Below are 20,518 nucleotides of genomic sequence, written 5' to 3'. Positions count from 1 at the left end.
TAACATTTCAGATACTGATACTGGTGCTGTTGCATTTCCACTCAACTTCAAGAAGAGTCTAGATAAGGAGAAAATAAACAAACCCCAAAACAATGTAAACTAAGTTAACTGTACACTGGGGATATCATTGCATATTTAAATAATGACATGTCACACTGCAACAAAAGATTTTTCAGTACCACAGAATATTATCATAACTTTTAGTTGAAATCCCAAAGTTATACATAATCAGACATACCAAATGTTGGACTTATATTTGAGAAATCATGTATATAAATAATGAACAAGATGCCAACAATATTTTTCTACGGCTGCTGTTGTTAATTCGATGACGTAGAAGTCACGTGTTTAATTCAGTTCGCGAACTGAAGGCACCTCGCCTGCCCCCACCGAATGCTACAGAGCACTGTTCGCCTGCTCAATCAACTTTTATTAATGCTATGTCCGAGATATCCTCCTATTAGCTACCTACCACAATACCAACATAATGCAATTAAACAAGGTGCAACTTTAAAACCGGCCATTGTCTGTTTGTTTGTGTGTTTGTGTTTGTGTGTGTGTGTCTGTGTGTGTGCAGGTGTGTGAGAAGGAGAAGTTGCTGACAGAGAGGAACCAGCTGAAGGCCTGTATGGGGGAGCTGTGGGAGAACTTCTCCTGCCTGTCCCAGGAAGTGTGCCGGGACGTCCAGCTGAGCCCCGAGCAGGTCCAGTCTCTAAACCACTATTGCCCCGTGCTGCGGCCCGCCAACTCCACTGCCGGCAACAATGCTGGGCATGAGCCCGAGCCCCCCTGTAGCCCCGCCCCCGGCACCAACGCCAGCCCCCTCACCACCAGCATCGACCTCACCACCCACTCAGGCTCGGCCACGCCGGAACCGAGCTTCCACGGGTCCCCCGGCCCCTTGGAGAGTGAGCCTGACGTGGCCGTCAGGAACGGGGCTGTGAAAGATATGGACGGCCAAGACGCCAGCTTGTACACAAAGTCAGGGCTGTCCACTGGAAAAACCAAACAGACGGTAACAGTTGATTTTTGCCAGGAAATGACTGACAAATGTACAACTGACGAGCAGCCAAGGAAGGATATTACTCAGTAGTGGTGGTTCTCTGTGTTGTTGTTTTTTTTTATTATTATTTAATTTTAATCTTCAGACAAACCCTCTGTCAGGGTTGTTGAGATGTCGGCCTCTCCCAGTGTTCACTGAAAAACAAGCTTTTTATGTATTTATGTCTTTTTGTGCTGTTTTATTTTTTTTTTGTTTGTTTTGAACGGTTGACACTAAAGTTGTCTTAACAGCAGCAATACTGTTCTCCAGGTATTTTCCTCTTATCATGACAGAGTGGGAACTTCTCACCAAACCCTTACAATGGTGCTACATTCGGCCCAGCAGCAACCTCTACAGTGGAGACTCTGCTCTTCGTGTGTCGCTCGTCACAGTTCAACCTCATCGGACCTAAACAGCAGCTCTCTGCGTCGCTCTGTGTACCAACAGCATCTCTGCTTCTGCCTTTCTCTTTCTCGCCTCCTCCTCTCTCTTTCTTTCCCACTCTGTTTTTTAACAATCTTCTCTACCTCTCTCTGTCTCACCCTCTCTCACCCTCTCTCTGCGGTCTCTTCTCTCACTATGTGTTAGTGGCTCTTTTCGTCACAGCAATTCAAACTCAGGAATAAGAAGAAAAAAAAAATCCTCTGAATGTTCAACCGAATTCATGAAAAATGAGAATACAGTTTCTGTACACGAGGAAGTTAACGATGCAGTTAGACTGTAAAATGTTCATATGCAAAAAAGAAAGAAGAAAAAAAAAACGTCTTCAAGCGTCTCACATTTGTATTTCTGTACAGGAGAACTTTGTACAGGCTGCAACCGAAAACATTCCTCCTTTGCCTTCCTCAGCACTGAATTGAAAGGAAAAAAAATGTTTTTTGCAGGTGGTTAAATGACTATTTTTTATTTCCCACTCATCAGCAATACCATTGTATTTGGGTGTTGTAACAGTGACTGACTTTTCAAGTGCTTGTTTGGCAGAATTGTATATAGTCTGGAGCATGATGACTGTAACAGTGATTTTGTACAGGTAGAGGCTTAGATGTTTCTTTTTCACCGGGGTTATATCAAGCACCTTTTTGCTAAGGGAAAATCTTTGCTTTGCTGTTTCCTGTCCTGCCTAATGAATATTCCCCGTCATGGTGGGTGTTCTTATACTCAGGAAATCAGCTCGATACACATGTAGACACTCACACACACAACAGCACATACAGACACATGCGTCAACACACATGTAAAATTGTTAAGCCCCATGCATGTATAAAAGTTAGACATTCAAGATGTTCTCTGTAATGCGCGGCTCAGGCCTGCTCCTCTCCACCTTTGACTCCTCTTTAAATGTGAAATTGACTTGTGTTTTTTGGGGTAAATCTTATTTCTTATCAGTATTTAAAGATGCTATTCATGTACACCCGCGCAGACATGTTTTGGGTTTCTTCAGTGTTGCCGTTTAATGCCGTTTGACAGCGAAAGTGCAGCCAACATCGATGTGTCAGATACTTTCCTTTTTTTCAAATTGATCCTGAATAATGTAAAAACCTCTTGACAAAAAGATTTTAAGAAATCAGTAAATTGGACTTTATTCAGACACTTTGTTTTCCGGCCACGGAGCCATTTAGCACTTCAATGAGGCACTTTGTCTTTGTTTCAGAAAAAGGTCTGAGACTGGAGCACTTAAATTGGCACTTAAAGAGGGAAAATCATGTTGATATGATTATATGAATATACAGTAAAGAAAATCCCAATGAAGGAGACGTATCTGAAACCTAAATACAAGAGGAATCTAATGTTTTAGAATAAGAGTGTTCACACCTTGTATTTGTATGTCTTTAGGACTTGAATAAGCTAATTCAGAATTCATTGGACGTGAAAGCAGTGTAAGTGTCGTCAGAACGATTAAGCAACAATCATATAAGATAGAAACATGTTTGCCCTGATAGTGCATTTGTTTGAACATCTACTTTGTGATGTGCGTGCATGCTGCCTATAGCTGTTTGGCCTAGTTAGTTTGTCCAGCTTCTGTTTTTCCTCGCAAGTTCTCTGCGGAGCAGCCTGCTTTTAAAATGATTCTTTTTAAATCTATATATAAATATATATATTTCTATGTATAAACAAGCTGAATTATCACAACTCTCACTGGAGGCTGGCTTTTACGTACACGCAGAGCCACGCTCTAGTGCAAAGGTGGAGTTCAATTGGAATGTGAAACTTTGTTCGTTGCTCTTTAAAGCCCCAATCCAAAATGGCACTCCTGTTAGACTATTAGAGCTCATGCGAGATTAATAGAGAGCATAAACTAATGTCATGTCTGCCACTGTTCCACTGGCTTCTCTTACCCTTCGCTCACATGTTACTATTGATCGGTATCTACTACAGCACTCTGTATTACATATTCAAACGTGAAGTAGTTTAACAACATTAGTTTGAAGCAACAATTATATTATACATAACATATTATAATTTGTAAGTATACAAAGACGTTAAACAGATTACTACACCTGCAATTAGACAAACAAAAATATTATATATGTATACACACTGTAATATGTGGAATTATACAACCAAATAAATCATACAACCAAATAAATGTTAGCAATACAGATAAAACCATTCAGTGCAGCTACGGAGCGCTGACTCTGCTTCAGTTGAAGAAATGAGAAAAGCTCATTCAAAATCACACCGACATTTTGTCTTTTACTCAAAATGCTGATCACATAACAAAGCTAAATAATGTGCTGTGTGAATCATGCACAGTCATTGCTGAATATTTAAATTTACTTATCACACAAGGTCCTAATTCTAATACAAAGTACTGTAGTAGATACTAATGACCTGAGAATATGAACATATTCTATAGCAGGTAAGATAAGGGTACAACTAAGCTAAGCAAGCCACACCCCCTTACATGTACCAACTCCCTCAGCCAGTTTTGTGATTTTACTTTGGTACATGAGTTGTGCTGCTGGAAGTGTTTCGTAACTCTTTAAATGTAATTCCCTGAAAAATGTATGTGGACATGTTGTTGCCAAATAGATTTCGGACTCGGGCTTTAAAGTTTGAACAAAATATTTTGGAAGTTTTACCCCTGATTTTTACTGATGTAAATTTTTTGACTTTAAAATAGTAGTTTAGAAAATGATCTGACATGACTCTAAGTGTATTTTATGAACCTGTCTTTAAATTGTTATAAGACCGGTCTCTATTTTGTAGAGTACATTGACCCGCAAGCGCACAAACACATGCACACATGCAGTACACACACATATATACACATGATACACACACAGTACATACGTGGTGGCACAGCCTGGGTGCAGAGCAGTAGTGATTATTCGTCGACTGGTGTGGTTTCTCTTGTCCTCAGCCCCTTTTTTTTTACTGTTTATGCTTTTTTCATTCTTGTACTTGTAACTGAAGCAGAACAGTATTTACCCATGTGGAGGTTAAAGCCAGAAAATCATTACAGAAGCTTCTTTTCTGCAAACATTTTCTTTTTGTGTGCTTTTTCATTTGCTCGATGTTAAAATGAAGAACCCTGGTGTTGCATTGGGGAGCACAGACTCTTTCACCTTGTGTTTTTCTGTCTGGAGAAAGTTCATTCATGAAGTTTGTCTTGTAACCATTGTAACAAAGGAGCCTTTAGATGTGCTTGATATGCTACGATGAAGAACTTCTGTTACCCTCACAGACCTTCTCTGTGTTGCTAATTCAACTTAACAAACCCTAGAGGATGAAGCGGACAAACAAACACCTCTGAATCACACTCTCCCGGCAGAAAAGCCGAGCTGAGCTCTTTGAGTCTTGCTGCATGCTCCAACACTGACTGGTTGGTAAAGTTACAGTATAATCCTCCATCCATCCTCGGCTTCAGTGGTGGAAAAACATTCTGGTTTACACCCTGGAGACTGAGGGAGTCTGTCTCTTGAGATTTCTTCTTCCATTCTACTAATGAAACAATAGAGGAATTTTGTTTATGGTGCTCATGTCATTGGAAAACTACATTGAGAAAAAAAACCTCCTTGCCCCGCCCCTCCGGATAAATGTGCAGCTCTATAGTTCCAATGAAAATGTAAACAAAACCAATTTTTTTAGTCGCCTCCATTGTTTTGTGTTGTCGGCAGAAATCTCAAACGACCTCAGAGCTTTGGCAAATGAAAACAAGACAAAGTACATTAAGTGACAAAATATGTTTTTGTCTTTTGGGTGAAACAACTACTAAAGTTGCTCAGGGAGCCAAGCATTTAAATCTGCTCTGTCACTCAAAGTCAACTTTTTTGACTTTGAGCTTTTTTCAAGTAAAACGTAATCCATTAGAAATGATCGCTAATGTTGATATCATTTAAAGCTGCATTCATTGATTTGTTCGGCCACTTGGGGGCAGCAGAACAAGTAAACAGGCATATTATCTATCACCGGGGTTGATTTGGCTCATTTACACATTCAGCAGAAACGTTAAGTGTTTGTGTACATTTGATGCATGTTATGTCCACTCTCCTTTTAGCTTTGATTTGGTCTCCTCCAGCTCCTTAGAGGAAGGACGTGGCTCTTAAGTTCTATGGTGCTGCTATGTCCATCAGCTAGTAGCTAACTTTCTCACATTTAATTGATTAGAAATATTGATAAGTGCAACTTTACAATGAAGTTACAGAAATAACTCCAAGTTTAGGAAAAACACTTAAAATGAATGAATGAATTTGAGAATTGGGGAATCCTTCAGGTTACTTTGTGCAGGCCAGACCCTTTTTGTTCATAGCTATTACAACGGATTGATTTAAGTGAACAATTTCGCTGTTGCTGTAACTCTGTAATTGAATGCTCTCACCATTTTTTGCTGTGTATTTGTCTTTTATAGTTAAACTTTTTTTTTTTGTTGCTGCTTCTCTGAAACAAACACTGGCTTTTCAACTCCAAAGGTTGTTCTACAAAAGAATATGAACAAAATCATGCCTTTCTCACAGACTGCTCAACTTTACTGAGAAGAAGAAGAAAAAATCTGGTACCCTGGTTGAATGCGCAGGCTGAGCTCATTGAAGATAAAACATGGAAATGGAATATGTTTACAAATAGGTGTCATGTCATGTATGATCAATTCTTGCCATGTAAAAATCACTTGGTTCAATTAGACTGGTTCTTGGTGTTGTGTAAAGAGACAAAGATTGAAATTCCTCACCTTGTCTTTAATCCAACTTTTGGGATGGGTTAGCATTACATGAATACAAGTGCACCTCCGATATTTGCCTTAGAACGTGCAGAGGCCATAGTTCACATTCAAGTGAAGTGAGTGTATGCAGGGGCCTGGGCCCCCCATCCCTGAGTCACCAGTGCGGACTTTCTCACACTTATCTACCTGTGAAATCCTTCATACCTCTCATAACTGGTCAATGACTGTATCAGCAAACTGCATCAGGTGTTTTTTCTACATGCTTTTTACACAGATTATATGGATTATTGTATTAGTCAATTTTGGTGCATCATTTTTAATGTAATAGCTCTTAAGCTTGTAGTTCAAGTTGTTGTTTTTTCTTTCATTTTTCTAGATGACTGTTTTGTGTTAATATTGTCAATTCGAAATAGCTGTTATTTGCTTATTCTCTACTAAGAGTTCTTACCTTTATAATTTTTAAATGCTACATGACCCTAATTAATTAAAATGACTTAATAACCATTGTAAATACTGTATTGTGCAAACCCAGTTTTCATTAATTTCAATTGCTAGTGTTATCTAAACGACTTTTTTGTCTAGACACCATTTCTCTTTATGAAATAAAGAAACATGCATATCACATTTTATGTTTGTGATTGTTTTTGTGCAAAATATGATAAAAATGTTGCTTAGTACCAAACATGGAATTAATACAGTTTTATTATGTCCTGGACTGAGACGCTGTTGAGATATTGTATCTAGTTGTGGACAGAGGCCAACAGGCTCAGTTTGCTGTGTTCATGCTGCAATTAAGTCCCTCCAGAATAAAACAAAACAGACAGACAGACAGTTCAGTCCAGCTGAAGAGGGGAAAGAGTTTAATAGAAAAAAAAAAACAGGACACCGGAAATATTTGCAATAACAGCTCAAATTTGTCACATATCTTTATAAACAATATTATCCGACTCTCAATCAAAACAAATGCTAAATTTGAAGAGTCCTTTTTTTCTGCAGCTCGTTCAGTATGATAAACCATAAACACCAGTTCAGAGAACTCTCGTCTTTGTGTGGTCACCAATTCCAACATCTGTAATTACAATCTTCTGTCAAGACTTTTGGCCTCATTTTATGAGCCGTTGCTGGAGATAGCGTCGGTGTGAAGCAAATTACTAGGCATCTTCATTATGTGAAATTTAACTGAAGCTTTTGCTCATGCACGATACACACTGTATAAACATACTGTGAAAATGCACAGCTGCAGCTGAGAGACGGGATATTTGCTTCGCAATCAGGATCCTCAATCCCCTCCTTTAACTCATCCTCTGGCTCGGACCCAAAATGGTCCTTAGCACTTTACTTTTTCATGATTGAAGACAGCTCCAGAATCATGCTCTGAAAGAAAGAAAGAAAGAAAGAAAGAAAGAAAGAAAGAAAGAAAGAAAGAAATGTGTGAAAATTGCAGTTTATTATCCTGTCACAGACACTAACGTGTTTCTCTTACGCAGCACTCACACAGACATGTCATTCACTTGAATGGTGACCTGTGTCTCGTCTCATTTCAGATCCCACGATATCTACGGTCCTCCCCTGATTTAAATTGGTCAAACCGCTCAAACCTTATAGATATGGAATTCATGTAGTTACTGACAATACTTTATAATTAATGTTCCATTTTCTCAGTCAGCCTCTTCAGGGCTTAAAGCAGCAACATTTCTGTGCCTGAAACATGTTGTGTGTGGGCGGGTGGAGCATGTTTGTTACTACTACTAATACAAACTATAACACATTTTACAGTAAGAACTAAGGTTGTAAGCTACAAGGGACGACTTGTCGCTTGTATAAGGGCTTATGTTAGGACCAGTTTCTGAAAGACAAGACCAGATCTAATTGTTTCTGTATGTGAATCTTCATGTTCATTTGAAAGGTCCAACTGGTGCAAAAATGGACAATCAACCAGGGCAATGAATAAAGACGATTTGTTAAATTTTTAAATAAGGTAATATACATGTATTTCATTCTGACATACAGGATGGTTTTTCAGATTTTTATCTTTAATAACTAAATTATTTTTCAATTTAATGAATTTTCCATCAAATCAAATCACAACACCAGTAAATAGGTTTATTATCTACCAGTGTTGTCTGGCCGCATAAATGTTCCATACCAAATGCTAACTGCTGTCATTAGTTTTCATGGGAGGTGCTGAGGAAGCTTTTTCTTTTTTTTGATGGAGATGTGTTGTCCATGCCGAATGGAAAATAATCGACTGTCAGTCAAGCTGGTGGTAGAGCTTGTTGTCAGTGAAACAAGCTGATGGCAGCCATACAGATAACAATATGTAATCATAGTCACTTTATATGTATGTTTTAATTAGATATTATTCAGGCAATTTAAATCTTTCATAATGAAACAGCGCTTCTTAGCTTGATGCAACATGGTAGACTCCATGGATGAGGAGCTCATTATAGGATTCACAGTTTCTGGGTCTATTTCACTTGTGAAATTATAATAATGCATATTATTTTCCATTTCTGTCAGGAGACCATCCTAAATCCTGCACATTGGACACCCCTACACTCTGAAGTGAATGCTTTATGTGTTTATGCTTTTGTGTGCTAAGTTAAAAGTCTGTAGCAAAAATAATCCTTCCTTCCCTCAACGAAAATACTGCTCCCCCACGTCGGGTCAGCATTCCGGCTTTTTTCCAGTGACACACCAAACAAAATGTAGCAGGTCTTCCAGCTAGCTTGGCTTTCATCGATATGTCACAATTGACACGAACTGGGGCTAGAGCTGTGTTTACCGCTGATCAACCTCTGTGTATATATGGGCCCTGACATTTCCATCACACCCACTAAGAGGTTAACCAATTGCAAAGGAGTGGGTTAGTTGACCAATCACAGCAGACTGGGCTTTTTAGGAACCAAGAAAAAGCATAAAAAACTGTTGTAGTAAATCCCAAAATTTAGTTTATAAACGTCTAAATGGACAAACATGGGCTACACTGTGTCATTGACATATTGAGCTAAACTCGTCAGATAGCCAGGTGGTTTTTTTTTTTCCCTCTCTTTATTCAAAAGTATGGCCTTTTAGTTTGAGAGCAGGATTTTACGTTCAGATTTTATAATGTGCTCACTCAAAAGCCTGCGCTTGCACTCTAATATACTCTGCTTGTGCTTAGATTTCCTGTGCTCCAGCTTAGCCTCTTTTCATAGAGCTCATGCTGCCTCTATCCTTTTTGTAGTTTCTTCTGCTCTTGGATTTTGTTGTCCTGCCCTCGTTTTGGGTGTGTTGGCTTAAAGCCTTTGAGTCCCGTACAGGTGGTTACTTTAACCGGGTTCTTGCACTCCTCACCTACATGGCGTCATGGAGCAGCAGTAAGGATCTAAATTAAGTTTTATTTACGTTGTGGAAACACTGTTGCAAGCAACTATAAAAGTAAAATAAATGTAGCCTTGTTTCTTTCCCCCTGTATCGTATGGGAACAGCACCCACAGCAAAAGTAATAATATTTGTGGGCAAAACACAGGGTTTTGGGTGAAGGCATTACAAAATCAATCAATCAATCAATTATAATATAACCCATATCATACCATATCAAATCTGCATGTGGATTTATTGAGTCCTGCTCTCAAACTGAAAGACTGTGCTCTTGAATAAGGATTAGAAAAAAGAAGAAAAAATAGTAGCAACCTTTGTTGCTTTAAGGGTTCCAGATAAAACAAGACAATGATAATTGCATGTTCTCACCATGGACATCCTCCTCCCACTGGATGGAGGTGGGGTCACCATTGGACTCTCTCCCTGGTTGAGGTGCTGGGCCTCGAGGTCTGCTCCGCTCTGAGAGTCGGCGCTGTCGGATGAAGTGGCCAGCTGGACTTCCGACATTCCTCTGGACATAAAACTGCACTTCCTGGCTGTAGGGTAGTGGCCGCTTTCCGGAGAATCACTCGTGTCACTGAGCTCCTTAAAAACACTCACCTTGCTCTGCTTCCTCTGCGCGTTTTTCAGGGCTGCGGCGATATCCATGTGGCCAGCCATCAGTGTGGGTCGGGGTCCTGCATACTGCGGCTGGCCTGAGCCGTGACGTCCATTCGACTCATCGCTGCTACATGAGAGTTTCCTGCTCTCGAGAGTGAAGCGCCGCTCCATGGCCCCCAGCTGCTGCAGACCCTGGATGTCAGCTTGACTTTGCAGATAGATCTGTCCAGGGTTGTGATGGGAATGCTCCTGAGTCTCAGGAAAACCAGGGCAGTTTAACTGTGTGAGCTGCACCAACCTCTGTGGTGAGGAGTTAGTGAGCATGCACACCTGCTGCACCATGGAGTTTTTCTTTGACCTGCACACACTTTCATCATCTCCATATTTGTATCCGTACAAGCTTTGTTTGATCTTCTTCACCCCCAGATGGAAAATCTCCATGAGGTTGAGGAATAAAGAAACTCCAGCAATAACCAGCATGAAGACCATGAAAATGTTCTTCTCTGTTGGTCGTGACACAAAACAGTCAACACTGTTGGGGCAAGGCAACCGCTCACATTTGTACAGAGGAGAAAGCCCAATGCCGTACAGAGCACACTGACCTATAATAAAACCCACCTCCACCACAGATCTAGTCAAGATATGGAAAACATATGTGCGCAATAAGGAGCCTCTGAGGGGAGCTTTCCTTACTTTCTTCTGTTCGTCCAGTTTCCTGAGCTCTCGCTCGATCCTCTTATGGTCCTCCTGGATGGGGTCTGTCCCCTCCAGCTCAGCTTTAAGACAAGCTTTTTTTCTGTGCCTCTCTTTCTCCAGGGTCCTCAGACGGTATAAGGCATGACCCATGTAGACCAGAGACGGAGAGGACACAAAGATGATCTGAAGGACCCAGTAGCGGATGAGGGAGATGGGGAAAGCCTGGTCGTAGCAGACGTTCTTGCAGCCAGGTTGGTCTGTGTTGCAAACAAACTCACTCTGCTCGTCGTCCCACACGTCCTCAGCTGCAACACCGAGCACGAGCATCCGGAAAATGAAGAGGATGGTGAGCCATACCTTCCCAACAATGGTGGAATGGATGTGGACTTCTTCTAAAATGCTTCCTAATAAGTTCCAGTCCCCCATCTCCTGTCACATTATTATTAGCTGTCATCGAATAAAGAAAAGCACGAGTAGTTTAGTCATTTTTCAGATGGGATTGTCAAAATTCGATTAAAAAATGTTTTACTTACATGCTTTCTAGGGTCCTTATCTCTGGCGCTTCAGTGTGAAGCCACTGTAAAAGAGCAGATTCATTTGAGGGACGTCTGGGCTCAACTGTCATCCCTTGAAGACAGACGAGACCCCTCTGCGCAGTGTAGCTGACTATTTCAGTGCAGTAGCAAACTAGGACTCCAGTTTGAAGTGATTGATCCACCACATGACCCTATAATGCCCTGAGGTTGGCTTCACCCTGCTACTTTGAACAGGACACAACACAAATAGCACAAACTGAAACGTCAATACGCTGCCATGGACATTGTTTTCAACTTTATTGCTTATAAATTAGTTCCAATGAGGGTGCTACAGCGTATTAGGATATACATGCAGCAGTATGCTTTCAACCTCATGGTTTAAGTTAATACATGCAGATATGTTTTCCCCAGTTTAGTGTGGGAGAGATCAACTGGTTTCATTTTGATCTGAACTCCACCCAACATCTCTGGGATGAACAGGAAGGCTATCACCATGCCAGGACTTATTAGTTGACATCAATGCTTGACCTCATTAATGCTTTTGTGGAGGAACAGGAGCAAATTAAGGTTAGACTTAACGTTCCTTTTTGATAAAGCTTATGTTTAGGGCTGGATCAGGTGAGCCCTGAACCATCCTCTACTTATGCTGCTATAGGCCTAGACTGCAGGGGGAACGCCCATCATGCACTGAGAACCTCTCTCTCTCTCTCTCTCTCTCTCTCTCTCTCTCTCTCTCTCTCTCTCTCTCTCTCTCTCTCTCACACACTCTTAAACACAAGTAGAGGCAGCGAGGGTGCAAAGAGCTTACAATAGTTGTAAATAATATACATAATATGAATATTGCACAGTTCCTGACAGGTCTTCTGATAGAGGAGTGACTGACCTGATCCTATGGAATCAGGATTCATCATAAATAAGACAATGTTTCTTGTTGTCTAGTTGTCCCACTTTATCAAACATGATTGATAATGTGGGACATCATGCTTTGGGTAATCTGAGACGGTTATTTAAATTTTCTAAATGAGGGAAATATACATTTAGTCACTTCCTGAAGTAAAAAACATTGATAAACTAAAGAGATGTAGCAGATGATCTGCAATTGTTGCTGGAGATAAAAAGTCTAACACTGGGCCAGATACTCAGTCTACACTTCTTTTCCAACAAGTGTTCTTTGCTATTACTGGAGTCTCATAGTTGGTTCAAATAATTCACTGGAGACGGTCAAAGTTCAATGCAGTAGAGTATATTTTTTCACAAGATGTAAACCCGAGCTGGTTCCGGAACCCAACTGAAGACTGAGCTCCAAACCTTCTGCTTATATTGTGTGCCCACCCTTCTCTGCTGTTGCCCTTTCAGCCAATCAGGAGGTGGGTTTCTCCACCTCATTTCTGGTTCAAAACATCTGCTTTGTCTCAAACATAATGGTGTCATACTTTTCTACCGTAAGTTATGACTACCGTAAGTTATGACTATAACTATGGATCTATAAGACCTAACGATGACCTTCACCACGGCCTTTACCTTGAATGATGCCCTCATCTCCCTATCCTCGAGACCATATATCAACAAAGTCATGTGACTGACCTTAGGAGGCTCGGCACAAAGCTCCCCCCGGTGAGCACGCCTCCTCCCCTTGCACGAACACCTCAGACCGTTCTGAGTGACAAGAGATGGTGATGTCATCGTTCGGTCTCATAGATCCATAGTTATAGTCATAATTAACGATCTATTTCGACATCACTCAGACCGTCACCGCGGTCTTTACCTTGGATGAATAGTACCATCAGTGACACGAGGAACAGAGGACTCCACTGTCTCACATCCTCGCCCAGCAGCTGAGAGTAGTACAGCGGAACCCAAGGGTGTTGGGGTTGCCACATTGACTCTGTAGAACCTGGAGAACGTACAGGGAGCACTCCATGTTGCTGCTGCACAGATTTTCAAAGCGGCCCAGGAAGTGGCCACACTTCTGGTGGAATGAGCTACCAAGGTATCTGGGACTGGAAGGTTCAGTCCATAATAGGCTTCAGGGATAGTGTGAACAATCCAATGGGACAAACACTGTTTAGACACAGGGAGGCAGACCTTTTGACCACCAAAACCGACAAACAACTGAGAGTGTGAGCATCTCAGAGACTGCGTTCGTGCAAAATAAGTCCCCAGTGGCCTTACTGGGCTCAAAGTGGGCAGGCCTGCTTCCTCCTGCAGCAGAGCCGGGTCCGGTTGAAAGTGCTGACTTCAACCACCTGTTTTACAGTCTGAGGCTTTACAACTTTAGACAAAAACGAGGGGTTTGGCCAGAGAGAAACACCTGAGTCATCTGCCTTCCATCTTAAACAATCCTCACTTACAGACAGAGCATGTAACTCACTCACTCTCTTGGCATAACATATAGACAGGAGGAAAGCTGCTTTGTGAGATAGAAACGTAAGGCTGGATTGCTCTATGGGTTCATAAGAATCCTGCATCAGGGACCTTAATGCCAAGGGGAGTTCCCACAATGGAGCCCTGGGAGCCCTACCCGGTCGCAGGCAGTACGCTCCTTTAATGAACTGAGACACCAAAGAATGTCTCCCAACTGTAACATCTCCCACTGTCGCAGGAGAAATCACAGTAGTGTATACCTTAATGGTGCTGGGCGCCCTGTTCGAGTCCAAAAGTGACTGGAGAAAGCGGAGAACCCACTCAATAGGACAAGTGGCTGGATTTTCCTGTCTGTTGTGACACCATGTAAAAAATCACCCTCCACTTTTGGTCATAGTTAGCCCGAGTATGGTCCTCAGGACAGCCTTATCTAACCCCTGAGAGAGGTACTGAGAAGGGGCCAAGCCCAAAGCTGCAGGACCACTGGTTTGGGGATTGTCAGTCCAACTTTTGACACCTTTATTAATATTTGTTCTTGGGGCGGCTTCTGTTTCTGTCTTTATTAGATTTGGGATACTCTGTTTTCAGACTCCATTAGTTTCGGGAGATGTCTTACTGCATGTTATTTTAATAATAACATTTCCTTTAGGCTGGATATATGTGCAACAAATGATTCTGTCTAGTAAGGGCATATATTTGCAACCAAAGATCTGTTCAGCGTGGGCTTAACCCGTGTGGGCTTGACCTGTTTGGTGGGTACTTGTTTTCAAAAAGTGTAAAACAGAATCAACTTAACAAGCTTATGTAGCCGGTACAGCTAAATGAGTTACTGCGACTTGTTCTTCTCGCTTAAGTGAGTCCGCAGGTGCTGCATTGATTGAGCCTCTTGGCGATGGTCTGAGTGTGTGCTAATCTCCCCAGCAATGGTCACTCTGACTAAAGGTACAGTTTACATGACACTGGTAAACGTAGGTGAGACAGATGTCCTTTTACATTCCCGCCACCCATTAGGGCGTTTGAGTCAGGCTCAGATTGTAAGTTTGCCAGAGGGAGTCTCGACTGTAGAGCATGAGCCAAGTGGAGTAACAGCCACACTTTCCACTCAAGAAGTTCAGGTCAGCCCATTCAGAGATCAAATTGAGTCTATGGATTTATCTGCACTTTCTGAGCTAGACCAGACAATGGTTAGATCCATGTTGCTTAAACGTGAGACTGTTTGCAGCTTCTGATCTGGACCTCGGTTGCACAAACCTTGTGACACATGACATCCCCTTACTTGACGGGGTCCCTATTAGGCAGAGTTACAGGCGAATTCCCCCCTCTGACTATGACGAAGTTAGGGCCCACATATGTCAATCGCTGGACAGCCAGGTTATACGGGAAAGCTGTAGCCCCTATGCCTCTCCTATTTCTTCCTCACTCCTACTTAGTGAGGAAGAAAGATGAGAGCCTAAGACTCTACGTGGACCACAGACTGTTAAATGGCAAAACAAGGAAGGATGCCTTTCCACTACCAAGGATCGAGGAGTCCTTGTACGCCCTGTCAGGAGCCCAGTGGTTCTCCACGATTGATTTGGTGAGTGGTTACCATCAGGGCCCAGTCACAGAGCAGGACAAGATGAAAACAGCTTTTTTCATAGGATGCAGTTTGGCTTATGCAACATTCCAGCGACTTGTGGAGCGGATGTTTGGTGACCAACACTGCTGTTCCCTGCTGCTCTACCTGGATGACGTTGTGTGTTTTCCTCCACAGTGGATGAACACCTCAGTTGCCTGGACCTTGTTCTGGGCCGCTTCCAGAGGACGGGATTAAAAGCTAAGCTTGAAAAGTGCCATTTCTTCCAACAACAGGTACAATACTTGGGACATGTAGTTTCTGCAGCAGGTGTCTCTACAGACCCCAAGCAGATTGATGCCGTGGCTGACTGGGCGAACCCGGGTACTGTGTCCGAACTCAGGTCATTCCTGGGCTTTTCCAGCTACTACAGGCGTTTTGTTGAGGGATTTGCCAAGATGGCTGGCCAACTCCACAAAGTAGTTGCTGATCTGACAGGGAAGAAAAATCGTAAAGGCCGAGGGGTTGCCCTGAGGGATGCATGGACCACCAAGCTGAACACAGCTTCAGAAAACTTTAGGAAAGGTTGGTGTCTGCACCTGTATTAGCTTATGCTAACTTCAACCCCCCTTTCATTTTAGAGGTGGATGCCAGTCATGACAGTCTGGGGGCGATATTTTCCCAGGAGCAGGATGGTAAGGTTAGACCCATTGCCTATGCCAGCCGGAACCACCGCCCTGCAGAGAAGAATTACAGCTCCATGAAACTTGAGTTCCTGGCCATGAAGTGGGCCATGACACACAAGTTCCCTGAGAATTGCTGGGCCACTAGTGCATTGTATGGACTGACAACAACCCCCTCAGTCATTTAATTACGACTAAATTGGGGGCCACAGAACAACGCTGGGTGGCTGAGCTGGCAGTCATTGATTACATGGTGCGATACCGCCCGGGAAGTAGCAACCAGAACACTGATGCTCTGTCGAGGCAATATCCATCTCCAAGCGAAGCAGTAGCTGTCCCTGCTCGCCCCGGGACTCCTGTGCCAGAGACTGTAGAAAGAGTTTTTGTGAATGTAAAGGAAATTGCCCAGGAGGCAATCTCAGCTGTTCCAGAGCGATCGACCGATGACCTGAATACCCTACAAGGAGCTGACTCAGCCATTAGGCAACATCGGACGCCAGACCGTGTAGAGAGACACAGACTCAATCCTACAGCACTGGGGTTGATGCGCCAGTGGGGTCGTCTCAATGTGAGAAAAGGACTTCTGCACAGGACGTACCAACGGCCTGATGGAGGAGAGTGTGTCTATCAGTTGGTGCTTCCAGAGAGCCTGAGGGAAGAAGTGTTCCAGCAGCTGCACAGCCATCATAGTCATCAAGTTATTGAGCGAACCACAGAGTTGATTCAACAACGGTGCTATTGGCCAGGTATGGGAAAAATGATCAAAGACTGGTGCCAAACATGTAGGAGATGCAGTATTGCTAAAAATTCGCAGCCACAGGTTCGAGCTCCTATGGGCCATTTGCTAGCCTCCAGACCAAATGAAATTTTGGCCATGGATTTATCATTGTTAGAGTCTGCTAGAGATGGGAGGGAACAAGTGCTGGTATTGACTGATGTCTGAAGTTTACGCAGGTTGTCCCTACCAGAGATCAGTGGGCCTCTACAGTAGCAGACGTGCTAACTAAGGAGTGGTTCTACAAAGTCGGGGTCCCAGCTCGACTCGATCTGACCAGGGATAGATTTCCTGATAGGTCGCGTGGAAGAGCCAACTACAGGTGAAGTCTGCAACTGTGTCCGGGAGCATCAGCAAAGACTGCAGGTGGCAGTGGAAAATGCCCGGTAAAGGATGAGGCAGGCTGCAGCCCAGCAGAAGGAGAAAGCAGACTCACAGGTTCAGGAGGAGGTGTTACAAGCAGGAAGGTATAATACAATGATCTAATGTGTAAAACAGATATCGGAATAAATTGCAGAAGTCAAAATTGCAATTCCAGATTACCCCACTGGGTCAAAGGTAACGCAAAGTATAAACAAATATGATTAATTGAGTCTGTGCACATATATATCTAACCCCAGTTCAATAAATGTAAATGAATGGTTTACACAAGCAGACACATGAGATCATATTGGCAACTAAAGAATCCTAGTTCATCTCCAAAACACACACAGGAAGCTGTTCAACTTCATTTGTCTGTGAAATTAGTTCAGTTCTATCAGTTCATCGTGTCAGACTCATTTTCTAAGACTCTCTCTTTCTGAACAAGGTTCTAGAGGTTCTGCTGAAAAATAAGCCAATACTTTGGAACAGGCTCTTCTTCTTCCTGACATCAGGTGACCCATCAGGCGCCATCATCTCTGCAGGCAGATCACGACTGATGGCATCGTGATTGACAGCTTCAGCACCCTCAGCTCCAGAAGCTGCTGCTCCTTCAGGCAGATTTGTGCTGCCTTTATAGGTGCAAGTAGAAGTTGTAGACACGACCTGAATTTCCTCCTCAGCCTCTTCATCGGCCATTTCCTCCTGAGAGTCCATCTTTATCAGCAGGATTTCTCCAGGTGAGGCAGGCATGTTAGTGATGCCCTCACCGCAGAGAGGAGAGACAGAGACTTTGGAATCATCCTTTGAGTCGTCCATCTTGCAGACGATCATCTTATTAAATGCGCCGTACGCACTGAGAAAAACAAGACAAAGAAATAATCAATCAATCAGTAAATAAACGTGTCAATTCATCCAATCATGCATCTGTCCAACTCTGCTGATACCACCACACAGTCACTTACTACAAACTGGTGTCCAGCTCCTCCTCCATGTGTCTCATGGACACAAACGGGTGCTGAAGAGCCTCAGCAGCAGTGATCCTCAGCTCAGGGTCCATCTGCAGAAGAAGCTTCAGCAGGTTGACGAAGGCTCTATGATCGATCATCTCAACGGGCTCCTGGATCTCTGGGTAAATCTGGATTTGAAACAAATCTGATCGTTCAGTTTATCTGCTTCCTGTCTCTCAGCAACAGAACTCGGCGGAAGTCCGCTAACAAGAAGGTCGGCGGTTTGATCCCAGTCTCCCCCTTTCTCGGTACTGAAGTGTCCTTGGGCAGTGTGTGAGTGATGTGTGATAGAGAAAGTGCTGCACATACGTGTCTGAGTGTGTGTGAAAGTAAAGAGAGACCATTTACCATTTTTATGAAAAGGACCACTTACTGTTTCAAGATCATCCAGGGAACTGACGGTCCGCCACATCTCTTTAGGCTCAATCCCAGTGTGCTGCCAAAATGTTAATGGGCTCTGCAAGAACAGACTATATCAGATACTTCCTCCTAAAGGTGTCGACCATTTCAAACTGTTCTCTGGATAGGAGATTAAAATAATATCAACAGCACAGGTGAAAGCAAAAAAATGCTAAAAATACCTTCAGCGACCATTTAGAGTTTTCCCAGGAGTGGTTCTCCTTGAAGAACCTACGGGTGTATTTTCCTGCATTGAGGAGGTGGTCATCTGGTTTGCCCAGGACATCGACCATGCTCCTCATCTGGAGAGAGAATATAAAGGCACAATCCAAAATCACCCCTTGGCCCTACCCCTTAGGCCTTCCCCTTCGTTTTGCGAGTTCACATGAAGGGGTAGGCTGTCCCAATACCTGTTCCCTGTCCCAGAATGCCTTGCAAATCAACAAATGTAGTATTTTCTCCATTAATATGGATTTAAAAATGACAATAATGATTGTAATATCTTAGTTTAATATCATTTCAATGTATTATGATCGCACTAGCGCACTAGCATTAGCATGCTAGCGACTTTTTTTGCAATGTCATTGATTCTGTCATGGTTCTGCACACACACACACACATGCAGTATTTCCTGTTTCATGTTATATGTCACTTCCTGTTTAACTTTGACACTCACGCTTGTCTCTGGTATTTTAGGTAACTTCACTCCTGCCCTCGTGTGTCTCACTGATTATCTTCCCTTCCCTAATGTGTTATACTTGCATCTAGTGAACCCTGCTTCAGTTAGCATATATGGCCTGCATCTCCTCCTGTCCTGGGCCAGCTCGTCTCGTGCGTAGAGTTCCAGCCTTATTAACGTCTAGTCTCGTATTGGGTTTTTGAACTTATCTTGTGTTTAGCAACCTAGCCATAGCCTCAGGATTTGGATACCTCTACCTTTCTCTTTGCCTTTGTGTACCGAACCCTTATCAGAATAAATGACCACTGTTTTTTGGAAACCGGACACTGTGTTCTGAGTTGTGCTTTTGGGTTCCCAGTTCATGTACTCAGCCCTTACAGATTCACCTGCATTAGCATAGATGTTATTTGGATCTTATAGGTTTGTCACTTTAGTAACCGCAAACAATAGCATGGATTTATTCAAGATCTCATGAATGATATTACAATGACATCCCCGGCAAAACTGTCTCGTCTGTTTACATCGACGACTACTGATGTGTCAGGTTTTTGGGATGCCTACTGATGATGAAACGGCTTTTTGAAGGGCTGTCCCAATTCGTAGGGGAAGATTTAAACCACTACCCCTTGTGAGTCCATTTCAAGGGGAAAGATAACCCTCGAAAACAAGGGATAGGTGTAGGGGTAGGGCCAAGGGGTGAAATGGGATTGGGCCAAAGAATCACAACAGCCTACATCCTACAGCAAGACTCTGGTTGGGTTTGGACATTTGTCTGGTGCAGTGTGTCAGAAGCTGTGCAGTCCAATCTAGATATATTACATTACTCACCATCTGATACTGGCAGTATATACTAAACAGGTGCTTCCTGAGGTACAATAATGACAGAAGACACCCAAGACCCCACAGGTCGATTGCTCCGGAGATGGGGAGACCCAGGGAGACTTCAGGTGCCCTGTTTGTAGAGGACAAGACCAAAAAGAGCTCTTAAGGACATTGTCAGATTCAACGTGTTTATTTAAAACTGACTCAACAATCATTTACAGCCGAAACACTGAACTGCAAACATGTGCAAAGATGAGCTTCGCAGATTGAACCGACCTGTAACCCAGAGGCTGCATCACCATGCCGTGTCTCACTTCAGAGGTCCTTAACGACAAGCCAAAGTCTATGAGTTTGATCCGGAATGGCTCGTTCTGGTGGTCAACCAGCATCACATTATCTGGCTTCAAGTCGCAGTGGATGACCCCGAGTCCCCTCAGGGCTTCTAAGGTCGTCAGCAGCTGCAGGGCCAGAGG

General features: G+C 43.0%; 2 protein-coding genes across 4 annotated transcripts in view; one reads left to right on the top strand and one right to left on the bottom strand.

Moving 5' to 3' along the window:
- bach2b (BTB and CNC homology 1, basic leucine zipper transcription factor 2b) overlaps nucleotides 1-6,825 on the top strand; it is a 94,359-nt gene extending 87,534 nt beyond the window's left edge. For all 3 annotated transcript variants that reach the window (XM_034579621.1, XM_034579622.1, XM_034579623.1), the window contains exon 5: nucleotides 578-6,825. In XM_034579621.1, the coding sequence (XP_034435512.1) occupies nucleotides 578-1,093 (516 nt within the window). In that variant the 3' untranslated portion in view covers nucleotides 1,094-6,825. The remainder of the gene's footprint in view (nucleotides 1-577) is intronic.
- A 374-nt stretch (nucleotides 6,826-7,199) lies between these two features.
- On the bottom strand, nucleotides 7,200-11,444 carry cx52.6 (connexin 52.6). Its single transcript, XM_034579644.1, has 3 exons — nucleotides 11,396-11,444; nucleotides 9,936-11,309; nucleotides 7,200-7,577 (listed from the first exon to the last, which is right to left on the bottom strand). The coding sequence occupies exons 2-3, from the start codon at nucleotides 11,286-11,288 to the stop codon at nucleotides 7,539-7,541; spliced, it is 1,392 nt and encodes a 463-aa protein (XP_034435535.1). The 5' UTR covers nucleotides 11,289-11,309; nucleotides 11,396-11,444; the 3' UTR covers nucleotides 7,200-7,538.
- Between the last annotated feature and the right edge of the window lie 9,074 nt (nucleotides 11,445-20,518).

This window comes from Hippoglossus hippoglossus, chromosome 24 (genome assembly GCF_009819705.1).
Source record: "Hippoglossus hippoglossus isolate fHipHip1 chromosome 24, fHipHip1.pri, whole genome shotgun sequence".
Classification (NCBI taxonomy): Eukaryota; Metazoa; Chordata; class Actinopteri; order Pleuronectiformes; family Pleuronectidae; genus Hippoglossus; species Hippoglossus hippoglossus.
This window is presented reverse-complemented; position numbering and strand designations above follow the sequence as displayed.

What these genes read in the sequence shown, in the direction of transcription:
- cx52.6 (XM_034579644.1), bottom strand. Translation starts at nt 11,288, where the DNA reads ATGGGGGACTGGAACTTATTAGGAAGCATTTTAGAAGAAGTCCACATC. An exon ending in GTGGGAGGAGGATGTCCATG is followed by an intron (nt 7,578 to 9,935) that starts GTGAGAACATGC and finishes TCTTTCTTTCAG; the next exon opens with AGCATGATTCTGGAGCTGTC.